The sequence below is a fragment of the Hylobates moloch genome, unplaced genomic scaffold (assembly GCF_009828535.3).
Source record: "Hylobates moloch isolate HMO894 unplaced genomic scaffold, HMol_V3 SCAFFOLD_53, whole genome shotgun sequence".
Lineage (NCBI taxonomy): Eukaryota > Metazoa > Chordata > Mammalia > Primates > Hylobatidae > Hylobates > Hylobates moloch.
Genome location: NW_026652328.1, coordinates 32339 through 50856, shown reverse-complemented (window position 1 = coordinate 50856; position 18518 = coordinate 32339). Strand labels below are relative to the sequence as shown.

General features: G+C 38.4%; 1 protein-coding gene across 2 annotated transcripts in view; it reads right to left on the bottom strand.

Annotated features, from left to right (window-relative positions):
* LOC116463692 (prolyl 4-hydroxylase subunit alpha-1) overlaps nt 1-18518 on the bottom strand; it is a 93289-nt gene that overhangs the window by 52608 nt on the left and 22163 nt on the right. For both annotated transcript variants that reach the window (XM_032146910.2, XM_032146909.2), the window contains exons 2-5: nt 17316-17423; nt 16233-16329; nt 14536-14687; nt 11005-11142 (exon numbers count right to left, since the gene is read on the bottom strand). In XM_032146910.2, coding sequence (XP_032002801.1) covers nt 11005-11142; nt 14536-14687; nt 16233-16329; nt 17316-17391 — 463 coding nt within the window. In that variant the 5' untranslated portion in view covers nt 17392-17423. The remainder of the gene's footprint in view (nt 1-11004; nt 11143-14535; nt 14688-16232; nt 16330-17315; nt 17424-18518) is intronic.

The following is an 18518-nucleotide window of genomic DNA, read 5'->3' as shown; positions in this document are numbered from 1 at the left end:
AGCGAGACTCTGTCCAGGAAAAAAAGAAAAAAAAAAAAGGTGAATAAGACAACATTGATAGGGGTGAAACTAAGGGGAAAAGAAAGGGGATGGTCATGAGACACGCTCCAGCAGGGTGGCAATCTTTAGATGGTTATTAAGAAATAGGATGAATAAAGTAGAAACTGATGGGTGGCTGGCCGGGCGCAGTGGCTCAAGCCTGTAATCCCAGCACTTTGGGAGGCCGAGGTGGGTGGATCACAAGGTCAGGAGATCGAGACCATCCTGGCTAACACGGTGAAACCCCGTCTCTACTAAAAATACAAAAAATTAGCCGGGCGTGTTGGCGGGCGCCTGTAGTCCCAGCTACTAGGGAGGCTGAGGCAGGAGAATGGTGTGAAACCGGGAGGCGGAGCTTGCAGTGAGCCGAGATCGCGCCACTGCACTCCAGCCTGGGGGACAGAGAAAGACTCCGTCTCAAAAAAAAAAAAAAAAAAAGAAACTGATGGGTGGGAAGACAACAGTGACTCCATCTTGCATGCTAATCTACCATGTTCACTTTTGATTAACCTCAGTCTCACAAATGCCTGCTGATTTCTACTTTACTTGCTGTCCTTAGTGTAAGAACATGTATTCACTATAAATACTGCCTTTAGAGCAAAGCAACCTTGATGTTATCACAAAAATTACAGGCTATGACACACACAGCACTCTTGCCTGTTCTGGAGCTTGCCTTTGTCCCTATAGGGCATGTACACCCTTTCCCTACGGCATTTAAGTCATGGGTCTGGGAACTAACGGTGCAGAGATCTACCTGTCTTGCTACTGCCCAAGAGCAGGCTTCCATCTGTAAGTTTCCCAATAAATCATCCTCTACTGACAATAAGTAAAAAAAAACTGTAGAACCTCCACAAAATAGAGTAATAACACGTAGCTATAAAAAGAAATGAGGATTTCTATACATGAAGTAATGACTGGGGTATATCAATAAATTAAAGCACCAAAGTACATAACAGTATTTATAGTATGCTTTTTTTTTTTTTGAGACAGAGTCTCACTCTGTTGCCCAGGCTGAAAATGCAGTGGTGCGATGGCTCACTGCAACCTCCGTGCCCCACCAGGTTCAAGCAATTCTCCTGCCTCAGCCTCCTGAGTAGCTGGGATTACAGGTGCCCACCACCATGCTCAGCTAATTTTTGTATTTTTAGTAGGGATGGGGTTTCACCATATTGGCCAGGCTGGTCTCGAACTCTGACCTCGGGTGATCCACCCACCTTGGCCTCCTAGAGTGCTGGGATTACAGGTGTGAGCCACCACACCCAGCTGGTATGCTCTCTTTTGTGTTTATGTTGAGAGAATACAGGAGTAGATATATATTTGCTTGTATTTAAAAAAACTGGAAATAGTAAAACTAACAAAATGGTCACATAGAAAAAGCAAGGGAATAGGTTGAAAAGTATAAGAATGAAAGTGAGACTTCTATTAATGTACCTTATTAGTCTAGTTTGGACTGTCAAAGAATTTAAAAGTGTTACATAATTAAAAACAATAAATTGGCTGGGCATGGTTGCTAGAGCCTGTAATCCCGACATTTTGGGAGGCCAAGGCAGGAAGATCTCTTGAGCCAGGGCGTTCAAGACAACCCCGGGCAAAATAATGAGACAATGTCTTTATTTAAAAAAAAAAAAAAAAAAAAAAGACTGGGCGCAGTGGCTCAGCCCTGTAATCCCAGCACTTTGGGAGGCCAAGGCAGGTGGATCATGAGGTCAGAAGATTGAGACCAACCTGGCTAACATGGTGAAACCCCATCTCTACTAAAAATACAAAAAATTAGCCGGGCATGGTGGCGGGCGCCTGTAGTCCCAGCTACTCAGGAGGCTGAGGCAGGAGAATGGCGTTAACCCGGGAGGCGGAGCTTTCAGTGAGCTGAGATCACGCCACTGCACTCCAGCCTGGGTGACAGAGCAAGACTCCATCTGAAAAAAATAATAATAAAATAAAAATAAAACAAAATAAAAAATTTAAAAAAATAGCCAGGTATGGTGGTACATGCATGCCTGTAGGCTGCTATTTGGGAGGCTGTGACAGGAGGATCCCTTAAGCCCAGGAGTTCAAGGCTGCACTGAGCTATGATCATGCCACTGCACTCCAGGCCGGGCAACAGAGCAAGACATTGTTTCTAAAACAAACAAATGAAAACAATGAATCAAAAGAAAAAACGAGGACAATCCCTAAAAATCTGAGGAAATGAAATAAATGAACTCAACTGTATAACATGTTAAGGGTATAGCCACAAAGAGAAATGAATTACCTCAGATGTCTTTAAAACAAGATTTTGACTGATCATATCTAGAGTGATACATTTTAAGGATATAAAGTACGAAAAAAACTGTATTCAGTAGTCAATGTTATTAATAGTATGAATAAAATAACATCAGTTAATAGTATGAATAAAAGAATAATCATGTTAATATCCTTAGGAACCAAATTTTCAAAAGAAAAGAGATATAAACCCTGTGGTTTTCAATTTGAACAATATGAACTTACATATTTCCTGTCTCTGTTTATGACAAACTATATAGCAATAATCACCCCTAGAACCTAGCTAGACTCTGCTGCTTAAATGTCATCCCTATTCAAAGGAATCAAGCCTTGCCAGGCAAGGAGTGGAAAACCTGTAGTCCCAGCTACTCAGAAGGCTGAAGCAGGAAGATCACTTGAGTCCAGAAGTTCCAGGCTGTAGTGCACCATGATCGCATCTGTGAAGAGCCACTGCACTCTAGCCTGAGCAACATGGCAGGAACCTCTCTCTTAAGGGGGGAAAAAAGGGCCAAGGCTCATTAAAGAAATGCCTGGTTCCTACTCTGGAATAGAAAAGAAATCTGGAAAAAAACTGTGCCAGAAAGCAAGGAAGTTTCCTCTCTATCAAAGAATAATAACACAGTCAATTCAAAAAAACAAGCCTATCTAAAGATGCTCCCCACTGGCCTAAAATGGGATAATCTGAGATCAAAGTAATACTGAATAGGCGGAAATACAAAAAAAAAAAAAAAAAATCCATATTCATGATATGTCATGAAAATTATGGATCACTACTAAAAATGGTTAGGACACCAACTCATTACTCTGAAAACTGATAGACTATCAGTTTTCCTATATATAGATCAGGGTAACCAAATGGTTCATGAAGGACGTTCCTGTTTATAGAATTCCAGTTAATAAAAGTAAAAGGAATAAGGGAATGAAAAAAATCATCATTTTGTAACCCCTAATGAAATAGTGGTTCTAGGCAATGATCATCAAAGGCTGCCAAAACCAGCAGATAAAACTTAAGGAGAACTTTATATGGAGGGATCGGGCTCTCATCACCTGAACCTCACTCATCAATCAGCATCATAAAAAGTGGGACAGGACATTAGGTGTTGGTTCATGCAGTTCAAAAGAAAGTTCATAGCGCCACCTATGGAGTTCATTTTAAAATTTAACTTGAATCTAATCAAGCCTCAAGCTCTAACCAGTGTGTAGGAAACATAGGCATTAAAGGAACATGTTAACCGCCAAAGTAGTCAACTCCAGAATATGGAACATTCCACATAACATATGACTAGGTTTCCCCAGCTAACCAATGTTATAAAGAGAAAGAAAAAAAAGGAAAAGGGAATAAAAGGGACTTAACAGACATAATTTAAAAAAATACAACTGTAAAACGACAACTTTGAGATCACCAGAGAAATAACGTTGACTGGGTATTAAATTATATTAAGGAAATACTGTCGATTTGTTAAGCAGGGAGATAGTAAGTGGTTATGTTACTTTTTTAAAAAGACCAGCTGGGCGCAGGTGACTTATACCTATAGTCCCAGCTGCTTGGGAGGCTAAGGCAGGAGGAACACTTGAGCCCAAGAGTTCAAGGCTGCAGTGAGCTATAATGGTACCACTGCACTCTAGCCTGAGCAATAAAGTGAGACCCTGTCTCTAAAAAAAAATTAAAAATAAATTACAAAGACCTACTTGAGGCCAGGAGTTCAAGACCAGACTGGGCAACATAGCAAGAGCTCATCTCTACAAAAAATTTAAAAATTAGCCAGGTGTGGTGGCATGCACCTATAGTCCCAGCTCTTCAGGAGGCTAAGGCAGCAAGATGGCTTGAGTCCAAAAGTTCAAGGCTGCAGTGAGCTATGATCATGCCAATGCACTCCAGCCTGGATGATAGAGTGAAATCTTGCCTCAAAAAAATAAATTTTAATAAAGACCTGATGAGTTAGATATGCATGTTGAATTATTTATGGATAAAATGACATGATGTCTAGGATTTGCTCTTAAAATACTCCAAAAAAAAATGACAAAAAGAAAGGGTGGAAGGAGTAGATAAACCAACAATGACAACATGTTTAAAACGTCTGGAGCTTGGTGATGGCATAGGTTCATTATGTTATTACCTTTATTTTTGCGTATGTGTGACATTTGATATTTTCCATGATAAAAGAAGTTTTATAAATAATGAAAAAAAGGAGAAAGTCATGTCCTACAGGGCTCTTTTTATGCTATTACACAGAAAATCACATAGTTCCCTGACGCTATAAAAAAAAAAATGACAGGTATGTGAAAAAACAACAAGCCTAGACAAGAAAATATGACTTCTCCAACAACATTTCTCTCAGAATATACAGTTCTGAGACTAAGTCAATATTATACTAGTATAATATCGTATTTGACCAGAAACTACTGGTCAAAGACAGACTAGCCTACATTTTCTCTGATAAAACACATAAAATTGCATATATTTATTAAGTGTCTGATAACATCACAAAGAAAACTGGTGGAGAAACAAACACAACAGTGGTTTCTTTAATAAATTTTGATTGAATACACTTCAAAGAGTCACTAAAATGGCCAGAACCAGACTTAGCTATAACCTATCCAATGGTGGTCACATATGTTTTCAAAAAGATGCTAACAGAAAAGGAATTTATGAGAAATAAATCAAATGGAAGTAAAGTTATGGGCACGTTTTGCTAGTGATCAGACATTTGCAGACTACAGAAAAGCATGCCCTGGTCTGACAATGAGCTGTTGAATTCCAGTATCAAACAGAGTCCAAGCTTGGAGGTGTATGCACTGGAGGATCACATGACCCAATATAATCAATATTCAAATCATACAATCACCTCCATTCACTTTTTTTTTTCTGGCCCCCCATTAGTCACTTACAGACAGTAACTGATTATCAGTATACTCCTAAAATGAAGATGAAGACCCACATTTTGATGTTTTTCTCTTAAATAATTCTCTATCCCGCCTTCCATTCTAGGAAAGGATACTATCTTAGCGCATTTATGCTCCCATAACAAAATACCAGAGGACTGGATAATTTATAAAAAAACAAATTTATTTTCTCACAGTTCTAGAGGCTGGGTAGTCCAAGATTCAAGGCACCAGCGGGTTCAATTGTCTAGTGAGGGCTGCTCTCCTCTTCCAAGATGACACCTTGTTGCTGCATCCTCCAGAGGGGAAGAATGCTATGTCCTCACATGGTGAAGGCTGAAGGGCAAGAGAGCTAGCGGCTGCATAAAGCCTCTTTCATAAGGGCCCTAAATCCCATTCCGGTAGGCCCCACCTCTTAATACCATCACACTGGCCATTAAGTTTCACCACCTAAATTTTGGAGGGACATATTCCGACAACAGCAGATGCTAAGAAACTAACTTCTTAATAGTTTAACATGAGTTAGTTCCAGAAACTAAAGATGTATATTAAATTTTGACAATGCTATTATTTTTTCAGTTACGAGAACTAGTAAACTGAGAAGATGCGCTCATAATGCAGCAATTATAAATGTTTCTCTTATATGAAAAACACATAAGATGACAGTATGCCATTAATCCACGAAGATAGCACCAGTAATACTTTTTTTACATGACTTGATATTCTGGCAACATTATTTGAACAAGCATGGCAGAAATAGTAGAAGATCTTTAGCTATTCTGCTTTGATAAAGTATTTCTGCTTGTCTTACCTACTGATCTATTAACAATATTAAAGGCAGACTGCCTGGGAATCTGATTTTTAAAACAAATCAAAAGTAATGCAGCATTTGAAAAGGAAGGCTGTTTCCAAAGTAGAGAACACGAGAAGAAAAAGTAGGCAAGAAAACAAAGAAGAAAATGAAATAAGGAAAGTGGTATGGGCAGAAAGAGACTGTAAAAAGCTTCATATAAAAAAGCAAACCAAGTTTGATGAGAAACAAGAATAAGTTGTAAATTCCTTTGGTTCAAAGGAAGAGGCATGGATGACTGACATGAACATATCAAATTGAATATAATAAACCAAATTGAAAGTAAACTAACACTAGAAAGAGTCCTTTAATTTATTGTCACAATAGAAACTATAATATCAGGCCAGGTACGGTGGCTTTTGCCTGTAACCCCACCACTTTGGGAGGCTGAGGGGGGTGGACTGCTTGAGCTCAGGAGTTCGAAACCAGCCTGGGCAACATGGCAAAACCCTGTCTCTATAAAAAATACAAAAATTAGCTGCTTGTGGTGGCACATGCCTGTAGTCCTGGCTACTTGGGAGACCGAGGTAGGAGGATCACCTTAGCTTGGGAGGTTGAGGCTGTAGTGAGCTGTGATTGTGCCACTGCACTCCAGCCTGGGCGGTAGCAGAGTGAGATCCTGTCTCAAAAAAAATAAAGAAAATAAAGAAAAGGAAAGAAAAGAAAGAAAATAAACTATAATATCATAGGCACTATAGGAAAAACATTATTTAGAAATACATTTTTAGCCGGACGTAGTGGCTCATGCCTGTAATTCCAGCACTTCGGGAGGCTGAGGTGGACGGATCACTTGAGGTTAAGAGTTGGAAACCAGCCTGGCTGACATGGTGAAACCTCATCTCTACTAAAAATAAAAAAATTAGCTGGGCACGGTGGTGGGCGCCTGTAATCCCAGCTACTTGGGAGGCTGAGGCAGGAGAATCACTTGAACCCAGGAGGCAGAGGTTGCAGTAAGCCGAGTTGCACCACTGCACATCAGCCTGGGTAACAGAGTGAGACTCCATGTCAAAAAAGAAAAAAAAGAAAAACAAATACATTTTTATGGTTCATACGTTAAACTGAGAGAGACACGTAATCCAAAAATTCTTGCACTTCACAAGAACACTTAATGGATCAAAACTTAATTTGTAAGGGATAATTATGTTTAAAATGCACACACTTAGAAAGTTAATGTCCCACCTCTGAGGCAGTGTGATACACTCATAGCTGAGTGAGCTCCAGAGATGTCTGGAGAATCCACTGCTTGCTGTAGTTACCTTATTAACTTACCAAGACAGTGATGCAAGTGATCAGAAGGGTGAACATTCAACTTCCACATGAAGCAAATTGAATTTTATACATATGACATTTTCTATTACTGACCCCCACACCCTAAAAAAAATCACAGCTTAAAAAAAAGCATGATATCTTTGGCAGATATGGATCTATTCAACACATCAGGGTTGGGAACAAACAATCTGAAAACTGAAGGAAGTCCTTAAGAACTATAAGGACAACATTGATGTCAAAATGCATGTAACCTATTTTTCATTAAAATGCCAACAAAGCATTTAAAAGGTAGGCCCAAAGAGGCAAAAGAAACAGATGAAACTAATCAAGGAGTGATGTGGCATCAATATAAATTCACTAAGCATTTCTCTGACTTTTTTGTTTGAAGAAAATTTAAAATACATGCCATCCTTCCTCCCTCACTCCCACCATTTCATACCCAAATTGCTAAAATTTTTAAAGTCTGACAAAACCAAGAGCTGGCAAGGATACGAAGAAATGGGAACTCTCATACAATGCTGGTAAGAGTATAAATACATGCTCTGGAAAGCAATCTGGCCACATCTGGTAAGCATGATGAAAAACCAAATACCCTATGATTTCTTACACCCTGAGAAAGCCTTGCACATGAGTACATGGCCACAAAAAGAAATCAACAAAGATGTATTGAACCTCATTTGACAAAGCAAAAAATTGGACAAAATCTAAATGTACATCCATCCACAGAAGAATGAATAAATAACGTTACACAATACCACATTAGCAGATGAATCTGATCAACATAAATTTACTGAAAATACTAGGTTAAAAAAAGGTTGTAGAAAGATAAATAGAGTATGATGTACTATTGACGTAAAATTTCAAAACACAATACAATGGAAAATATATATGATAAAGTATAAAAAGATGACAGGATACATACCAAGTTCAGAACAGTCATTACCTCTAACAAGGAAAGGTGCACAAGAAGCCATCGAACACATTTGTGATATTTGACTATTAACAACAGAAAATAATATGGGTTGGGGGAGCCCAAAAACTCTTATGCTAGTATTCAGTTATAGGGTATAACGTGATTAGGAAATTTCAGTCATTCTACTTACAAGGAATTTGCATGAAAGGAAAAGTCAATGAGAACTAGCCCAAAACTGTGATAAAAGAGGAAAAAGTCAACAAGGAGATAAAAAGCACCTGAGAAAGAATGAATACTGCCCCTAAGACTAAACACAGTGAAATCAGGGTTAAATAATATTCAGGACCATTTTGATGGGAATATAATCATTTTTTAAACAAAACACATATAGTAATCTAAATAACATTTATTACCCACCACCACACATTTGGGAGGGTGAGGTGGGATGTTTTCTTTTCTGCTTTTTGTTTTTCGAGATAGGGGTCTCACTCTGTTGCCCAGGTTGGAGTGCAGTGGTGTGAGCACAGCTCACTGCAGTCTTGAACTCCTGGGCTCAAGTGATCCTCCTATGATATGGTTTGGCTCTGTGTTCACACCCAAATATCACCTTGAATTGTAATAATCCCCACCTATCAAGGGCGGGACAAAGTGGAGATAACTGAATCATGGGGGCAGTTCCCCCATGCTGTTCTTGTGACAGTGAGTTCTCATGAGATAGGATGGTTTTATAAGCACCTGGCATTTCCCCTGCTGGCCCTCATTCTCTTTCCTGCCACCGTGTGAAGAAGTGCCTTCTGCCATGATTGTGAGTTTCCTAAGACATCCCTAGCCATGTGGAACTGTGAGTCAATTAAATCTCTTTTTTAAAATAAACTACCCAGTCTTGGGTATTTCTTCATAGCAGTGTGAATACATCCCACCTCAGCCTCCCAAATAGCTAGGACTACAAGCAAGCACCACAACACTCAGCTAAGTTTTCATTTTTTTGTTGAGTCAGGGACTTGCTATGCTGCCCAGGCTGGTCTTGAACTCCTATCCTCAAGGGATCCTTTCCACCTTAGCCTCCCAAAGTGCTGGGATTACAGGCATAAGCCACCATGCCAGCCCTATTTTGTTAAAAGGAACCTATCCAGTCGATGAAGCCAGAAATTCCTATCAAGTACATCATCAAATTCTACTATTCTACTCTAATAAGTAGCTTGATAATCTATCCACTATCACCTCTTACTTAAATATTTGCAACAGCCTCCTCCCTGGTTCTTTGTCCCTTGGCCCCAACCCAATCTCCATTCGGCAGCCAGAATGGTATTTCTAAAAGGAAAAATCATAAATTTCCCTTACAAACTTTTTAATAGCTCCCCACTGCACTCAGGACAGTTCAATCTCTTCCACATGGCTTACAAAGCTCTCCAAGAGATGGTTTCTGCTTACCTCTCTAGTCTCAGCTCTCACTACTCTCACAAAGCCAAACCCCCATATCCACCTGGTGCATTCACCTCTTGAACTCTACATTAAACCATACAAACTACATGTTAGTAATCTGAATAGGATATGCTCTCTCCTTTTGACCTTTCTACATGTTCCCTCTGTCTGAAACACTTTTCCCACACCCACTCCTGTCTCCCTCTCCCCCCTTTTTCTAGCTAATTCCTTGTCCATTAGATCTCAATTTTTTTAATGTCTATCTTCCAGGAATTCTTCCTTTACATCCCTTATGAGGTCCAGCAATAGGTTTCTTTTGATTGCTCATATGGTATCCTGAATTTCTCCCATCCAAGCACTCATCTTACTATACTGTAAGAATGTTAAATACCCTAATGGCAAGGGTAGTGTATGTCTTGTTCATTATGTGTCCCCCAGTACCTAACATAATAGCTGGCATATATTAAGTATTTAATATCTATTAAATGTGTTTTAAACCTGAAGCCAATTTTAAACATAAGGTTATAATCTTATCAAAAGCATTATAATGTATAATATTAGTAGAAACTGAAAATTTGCAAATTTGTATATTTTTGGAAGTTCAAATTAATGGACTTATATTCCAGCTTAACAGAAATTTTATTTACTATTATACCATGTTTAGTACCAACGGATACCTTCACCTCAAATAAAGGGAGATGAGCAAGAAAACATTTTGATAAACAACTCATCCCACTGATTTTTTCTTACTGAGAAAATCAATTTCAGTATGAAGACAGAGACAACATATTTTATTTCTGCAGCTGACAATGACAGGAGATAGTAGTGGTAATGAGTCACAAACTTTGAAAAAGTGAGGGACAGCAGAAGTAAATTATCATGAAAGTAACTATAACTTACAAAGAGGACTTTGCCAAAAATAGGTCAGAAAGTAGGATGTTCCATACTATGGAACACTTTAAACATATGTGGATACCCAAAAAATATTGGCTTTTAATTATTTAACATATAAACTTTGACTATCAACTTCCTTATAGCTTTAGATACAAAGCTTTCAAATAGTATTAGGTGTTCTGAATAAAAACATTTGGTGAAATGATAGTTTCTTTTCCTTACACACTAAAATTCCCTACTTAAGTTAGTCTCTATCAATACAAGCTTTCAGAGTAACAAGCTAGAAGCATACCCGTAACTATTAAGCCCTAAGAGAAAGGGAAGGTGATTCTTTAAGTCTTCGAAGGCTATGAAACAAACTACAATTTAAAATCTTAAAATGCAAAAGTCTTTTTTATACTAACATTGTGTTAATGGACTCAACAGAGAAGCTAGGTGATAGGTATTTTATAGAATGGAAGAATGATCTTACCTGGAAGATTACCCTTTGAGATGGTATCTGTATCCAAATTGTAGGTATCCTGGAGTCGTAACAGAGCTTTGGCTGCCCCAACCTGATCTTCATCATTAGGAAAGTACTGTCTCTGAATGGTCAGGTTAGAGATAAAGCCTTGAAATAGATAAATCAAAGAAAAAACAGACTGTAGAACCTCATAAACTTCCCATAAAGAAACTTAATAAGGATTGTTCAAAATCTGTTTTATTATTTTCTACCACACCATGAAAAGTTCTACATACTCAACAAGAAAAAATTAAATACACTGAATAAGACTTGGCATACTTCTAACTTGTTCAATCTTCCAAAAGCCTAGTGTTGCTTAAGGACTGTGATGCTGTTATATAAATTGTATCTGTATTAGCAGGTAAAGACTACCTAACATAATAGTTATGAGTTTTTAGTTATATAACACAGCAAGAAAACAAAGTGCATCCACTAAGTTTGAGAAATGAACACATTTATGGGTCTGAAAATGACATTCATTGACAATCAATTATACTTCCAGATAACAGATGGTAAGTAAAATGTGTGCTCTTAAAGTTGCTTTTTTCGGCTGGGCACGGTGGCTCATGCCTGTAATCCCAGCACTTTGGGAGGCCGAGGTGGGCGGATCACGAGGTCAAGAGATCGAGACCATCCTGGCTAACACGGTGAAACCCCGTCTCTACTAAAAATACAAAAAATTAGCCGGGTGTGGTGGCGGGCGCCTGTAGTCCCAGCTACTGGGGAGGTTGAGGCAGGAGAATGGCGTGAACCCGGGAGGCAGAGCTTGCAGTGAGCCGAGATCATGCCACTGCACTCCAGCCTAGGCGACAGAACGACACCCCCCCTCAAAAAAAAAAAAAAAAAAAAAAAGTTGCTTTTTTCTTCCATGTATTACACATTATATAAATACGTAAATATATAAAGTTTGGTGGAATTCTTCAAGAAGGAAGAGATATTAATTATATATTTAAGATCAACAGCCAAGCTAGTTTACTAAGATATATTTAGATCAGTTTAATTATCAAACATGATGTTGATCAACCAAAATTTACAATATATAAAACTAATCTTAGAGGATTTATATAAAGTATGCAAAAATCAAACAAACCAATTACTGATAACTATATAACCCCAAGAAGAATGGATGCTAAACATTCCTTAACAAAAAATTGGTTTAAAATTTTAATATAAGTGTCATTACTTGTGAATAAAAATTAGGTATGAGACGTCCCTCTCTTCTCATTGACTTATAATCAACTTTTTTTTTTTTTTTTTTGAGACAGTCTCACTCTGTCATCCAGGCTGGAGAGCAGTGGCACGATCTCAGCTCACTGCAACCTCCACCTCCCAGGTTCAAGCAATTATCATGCCTCAGCCTCCCAGCAGCTGGGATTACAGGCATGTGCCACCACACTCGGCTAATTTTTATATTTTTAGTGGAGACGGGTTTCACTGTGTTGCCCAGGCTGGTCTCCAACTCCTGGCCTCAAACAATCCACCTGTCTTGGCCTCCCAAAGTGCTGGGATTACAGGCGTGAGCAACTGTGTCCAGCCAGCTACGTATTTTGAACAGCAAGAGACCAGGCCTTTTTTTTTCTTTTTTTTTTTTGAGATAGAGTCTCGCTCTGTCACCCAGGCTGGAGTGCAGTGGCACAATCTCGGCTCACGGCAACCTCCGACTCCCAGGTGCAAGCGATTCTCCTGCTTCAGCCTCCTGACTAGCTGGGATTAAAGGTGCCCACCACCATGCCTGGCTAACTTTTATATTTTTAGTAGAGATGGGTTTTCACCATGTTGGCTAAGCTGCTCTCGAACTCCTGACCTCAAGTGATCTGCTGGCCTCAGCCTCCCAAACTGCTAGGATTACAGGTGTGAGCCACCGTGCCTGGCTGAGACCAGGCATTTTTATGTTAATGAAAATGTACAAATGAACAAATAACTAGAAGAGGGCTAGAGTTTACATCAAGCATATTTTTATGTTGTTTTGTCTCTTTTTAGAGACAGAGTCTTGCCATGTTGCCCAGGCTGAAGTGCAGTGGCTTTTTACCGGTATAATTCCATTATTAGATCAATCATGGGAGTTTTGACCTGCTCTGTTTCCAACAATTTTTTTAGTTTTATGACCAACTCTCAGTTGCAATCTCTACATGGAATTTTACAAGCAAGTTTTACAAGTTTTATAGAAGGCTATAATATTTCTTATGCTACAAACAAAATTCTAAGAAAAATTAAAAAATATATATATATATATATTTATATTCTGTCCCATAGCATTATAGAATGACTACTACAGATTAAAACAACAAAGTCCCAAGGTTCACATTATAAAACTTAGTTCATTACTTGAGAATAAATATATGGATTTCCTTTAAAAAATGTGTTCAGGGGCCAGGAACCATGGCTCACGCGTGTAATCCCTAGCACTGTGGGAGGCTGAGGTGGAAGGATCGCATGAGGCCAAGAATTTGAGATCAGCCTGGGCAACATAGCAAAACCTTGTTTCTAAGAAAGAAAAGTTTTTAAATTGGCCTGGCGTGGTGATCTATGCCTGTAGTGCTAGCTACTGAGGAGGCTGAGGTGGGAGGATTGCTTGAGCCCAGGAGTTCAAAGCTGCAGTGAGCCACGATTGTGCCACTGTACTCCAGCCTGGGCAACAGTGAGACAGTGAGACTCTGTCTCCAAAAAAAAAAAAAAAGTTCCCAAGGTCTTATATAGTACAGAAAATAATAATCACAGGCATTTCCCTCTCACAGTAAAGAAGTATTCACAAGTACTTGCCATATTTTTCTTTTGAAGGCTTCCTGATCCCTGTGCATAATAGTTTTACTTCACTGCTTACAAACACTGGTAAGTACCCTTGGAGTATTTTATCTACATAACTAGCTCAGCTCTTTTGCGTCTCTCTCTTCTTCTTTTCTTGGCGGGGCAGGGCGAGGGGGGCGGGGGGCGGTGGCGCGGCATAATCCCTTTACGTTCTTACTAAAGTCCAGATTTAGTCTTCTACGTCTGTTATTAAAGTATCTAAAACATTTCAACACTCCAACTACAAATTGTATTGTATCACTTACTCATTATTACTGTTTGCAGCCTGTTTGATTGTCTACATTGAGCAAACTAATTCTAAACTTCAAAATACTAGATAGAACACAGCTAATACTTCTCTTTATAGTAACACTCCCAACATTTTTTTAAATTGATTGCAGATAAAGACATAAATTTTTAAAGTTTGAAGGTAATCCTAAAATAAAAATGATTACCCTCAGAAATGAAGCTATATGCCAAATAATCTATTCACTTTTGCAGATTTCAAAAGTCAACAATAAAAGAAATTACTTCTTTTTTAATCAGAGAATTCAGGATTTTGACTAAATTAACTCTATTCAAACCAAATGCACCCAGGCATAATCCAGTTACAACACTGAACTGAATTGGTTTCCTGGGAACTGAATTTATCACTAATTTTATTATTTCTATATATGGCGGCAATATTGCCTTACTCAGGAATCTCTTCAGACTTACCATCTGACATATCCTTAAGGACCAGATTCTCCAACTCACTCCACTCAGTATTCAGACGTTTCATTAATTTGAATGCATTTACTGGATGCCCAACAAATCCTTCTGGATCTTTTGTCGCTGTACTAGTTAGCCGATCTAACTTCTCTGCCCATCTACAGATGTAAAACATAAAAACTGAATATTTATATTTCATAGGGAAAAACACAATTTAATGAAATGCTCAGAAAAAAAAAATGACTAGAAGTTTTTGAGTTAAAGTATACCCGTAGTTTCTTTTTAAAGTAAAATTATAAGGTCTCTTTAAAAAGCGACATCCTCTTGGCAAAATCAATACAACTATAGGACTTTTTGTTTTAATTTTGTTTCTCCCAAATGGTTACAGTAAATGGAACCTCCCTGTCTTAGTAAAAGTTGTGACTGAATCCCTCCAGTAAAAGTCTAAAAATTTTAGACTTAGGTCCCAGGGCCAAATAACTGATTATTACACACTACAAATTAGCCCAACCCAAATTCAATTACATGTTCATTTAAATCAACTTATACTAAATTTTTACATCCAGTTTCTAGAAACTATATCTTAAAATGAAAAACTGAACACTTAACTACTCATTAAGTAAAAGATAGGAATTCTCAGGTCAGGATTAACTATGCACATGAGTCAATTAAAAATAAATTCATATTTGAGAAAAACTATCAATTAAATAACACTAACCATACTTATCACTATAATCTCTACAATGGAACCATAGGAGTAAAGGATAAGTAGAATTGGAAAATTATTGCAGCAGGTGGCTTGACTAAGAGGTCAGAGGAGGATACAAGATATTAGCAATACTTTTAAAATTTATCAGTCAGGCTAGGTGCAGTGGCTCACACCTGTAATCCCAGCACTCTGGGAGGCTGAGGAGGGCAGATCACCTGAGGTCAGGAGTTCAAGACTGGCCTGGCCAACACGGCAAAACCCCATCTCTACTAAAAATACAAAAATTACCCGGGTATGGTGGTGCACACCTGTAATCCCAGCTACTTGGGAGGCTGAGGCAGGAGAATCACTTGAACCTGGAAGGTAGAGGTTGCAGTGAGCCACGATCATGCCATTGCACTCCAGCTTGGGCAACAGAGCAAGACTCTGTCGCAAAAAAAAAAAAAAAAAAAAAAATTATCAGTCAACTTCCCATATCCATCCATATTCTTTTTTTTTTTTTTTGAGATAGCATCTCGCTCTGTAGCCCAGGCTGGAGTGCAGTGGCACAATCTTGGCTCACTGCAGTCTCCACCTCCCAGGTTCAAGTGATTCTCCCACCTTAGCCTCCCAAGCAGCAGGGATTACAGGCACATGCTACCACACAGACTAGTTTTGTATTTTTAGTAGAGACAGGGTTTCACCACATTGGCCAGGCTGCTCTCGAACTTCTGGCCTCAAGTGATCCACCCTCCTCGGCCTCCCAAAGTGCTGGGATCACAGACATGAGCCACCGCATCCGGCTGGTATCTAGCCATATTCTTATCTCAACCCATATTCTTCCATGTGAAAGTTGGCCCAAGCCTAACTTGTTCTCTATACTCCTATTTTAGCCATTTCAACTGGCTTTGTAAGACTCAAAAATGGGTTTCATTTCTACTTAAAGAATATTTTAGCTCGAGAAAGAAAACATCCAGGTTGAGTCAGAATCATAATAAGCAAATATTTTGCTTACCTTTTTATTTGTTCTAACTTGTCCTCTTCTGCCTTAATATAATCTTTCAGAGAAGTCACCAGATCTTTCTCAGTATGGATCAAATCAGTCATCTGACCTAGAAGGGGAAGAAGGTTATCAAATACTCATATCCTTCAACATAAGTATGTTAAGAATAAGAATGATTGAGACTGTTTCATTCTATGAGACAATTTAACTGGCATTAATCAGATATGCTGGAGACGATCTTTTCTTCCTTTTTATCAGATAAACCAAAATAAAGCCAAAAACTTTTCTAATCAACTGTTCCAGTTCTAATTTTCAAGCCACTTAATTTTGCAAGCTTTAGACTGTGCTAGCAAATTGTCTTTACATCTACAAATGTATTTTTAAATTGCAAATCAACACTACTTTCCAAAGATTGTTTCTTCACCTTTACCTTTACTTCTTTAGTTCTCTCCTTTACCTCACCTTTGTTTTTGAGACTAATTAGAATTAAATTTTTATTTAATAAATAAAAGCCACACTAAAAAAGTTTCAAATAATCTGTTTAGTTATTTATAACAGGACGCAGAACCCATCATTTTATATACTGGAATCAAGAGTCATTAAGTATGTAATACTTATGGGCCGGGTGTGGTGGCTCACGCCTGTTGTAAACCCAGCACTTTGGAGGCCCAGTCAGGAGAATCCCTTGAGGCCAGGAGTTGAAGACCAGCCTGGTCAACATGGTGAGATCCTGTCTCTATTCAAAATAATAATGATAAAATATTTTTTAAGTTATAATACAAAAAAAACTTGTGTTCACAGTAGATTCTTAAGTGGAAAAGCAGATTAGATATATATGCAGTATATCACTTGTATATCTGCGCACTGAAAAAGACTTAAGTATATGCATTAAATTATTTTAACCTCAATATGTTATCATTTTTGTAACAAAAAATAAAGAAAATATCAAATTATTTAAAAAGGACCTTTTAGGGGGCAGGGAATAAACCTATACTCTGGGAATACACTGTATTTGTTTTTGCTGATTTTAAAACACTAAAAAATGGAAATTAAAAAATGCAAAACCAACAAAAATCAACAAGTAGTAAGACTTACCAATTGAAGTAAAAAAGCCTGGATGAGCCAAAGACTGGGGAAGCAGAATTCCCATAATTAATATATACCAGATCATCTTGGAAGACTTAATTTTACAGGATCACACACCTACAAAAGAAATAGCGAAATGCAGCCATTACTTAAAAAATACAAAGAGAAGGAAAAGTTCCTTATCTATTATTTCTATGAAAAAGTAAAAGATTCCAAAGTTGCCCATAAAATTGATGTTATTATCAATTGTTTAATAATAGCTACTATCTTGTTTTTCATATAATGAGAGTACTAACCATGACATTTCTTTTTTGTGTTTTTTTTTTTAATTTTAATTTTTTTGAAATAGAGTCTCTGTCGCCCAGGCTGGAGTGCCGTGGTGCGATCTTGGTTCACTGCAACCTCCGCCTCTCAGGTTCAAGCGATTCTCATGCCTCGGCCTCCTAAGTAGTTGGGACCAAAGGTGTGTGCCACCACACCTAGCTAAGTTTTTGTCTTTTTAGCAGAGACAAGGTTTTGCTATGTTGGCCAGGCTGGTCTCAAACTCCTGGCCTCAAGTGATCCACCCGCCTCAGCCTCCCAAAGTGCTGGGATTATAAGTGTGAGCCACTGCACCCATATTAGAGAAAAATGTATGTTTGTTATCACCTGATAATTTATGCTTAAAAATTCAAGCTGAGTTTGTTCTCCTTAGTCACTATTACAATTAGAATAATTGAACAGTAGGTGGCTTTTTCATATAGCCTGAAACATAAGTTTTCTCTGTGATTTAGACCTATCCTATGAATTTCCCATAAAAATATACCAACTTATCAGTTTAAATATTAAATATTACCAATACATTTTCAAAATGTTAGAATACATTTTAAAGGAAAAATATTTCAGAGCTGTTAATCCTTAAAATTCCAAATTTGTGGCCGGGCGTGGTGGCTCACGCTTGTAATCCCAGCACTTTGGGAGGCCAAGGCGGGCGGATCACAAGGTCAGGAGATTGAGACCACGGTGAAACCCCGTCTCTACTAAAAATACAAAAAAATTAGCCGGGCGTGGTGGTGGGCGCCTGTAGTCCCAGCTACTTGGAGAGGCTGGGGCAGAAGAATGGCGTGAACCCGGGAGGCGGAGCTTGCAGTGAGCCGAGATTGCGCCACTGCACTCCAGCCTGGGTGACAGAGCGAGACTCCGTCTCAAAAAAAAAAAAAAAAAAAAAAAAAA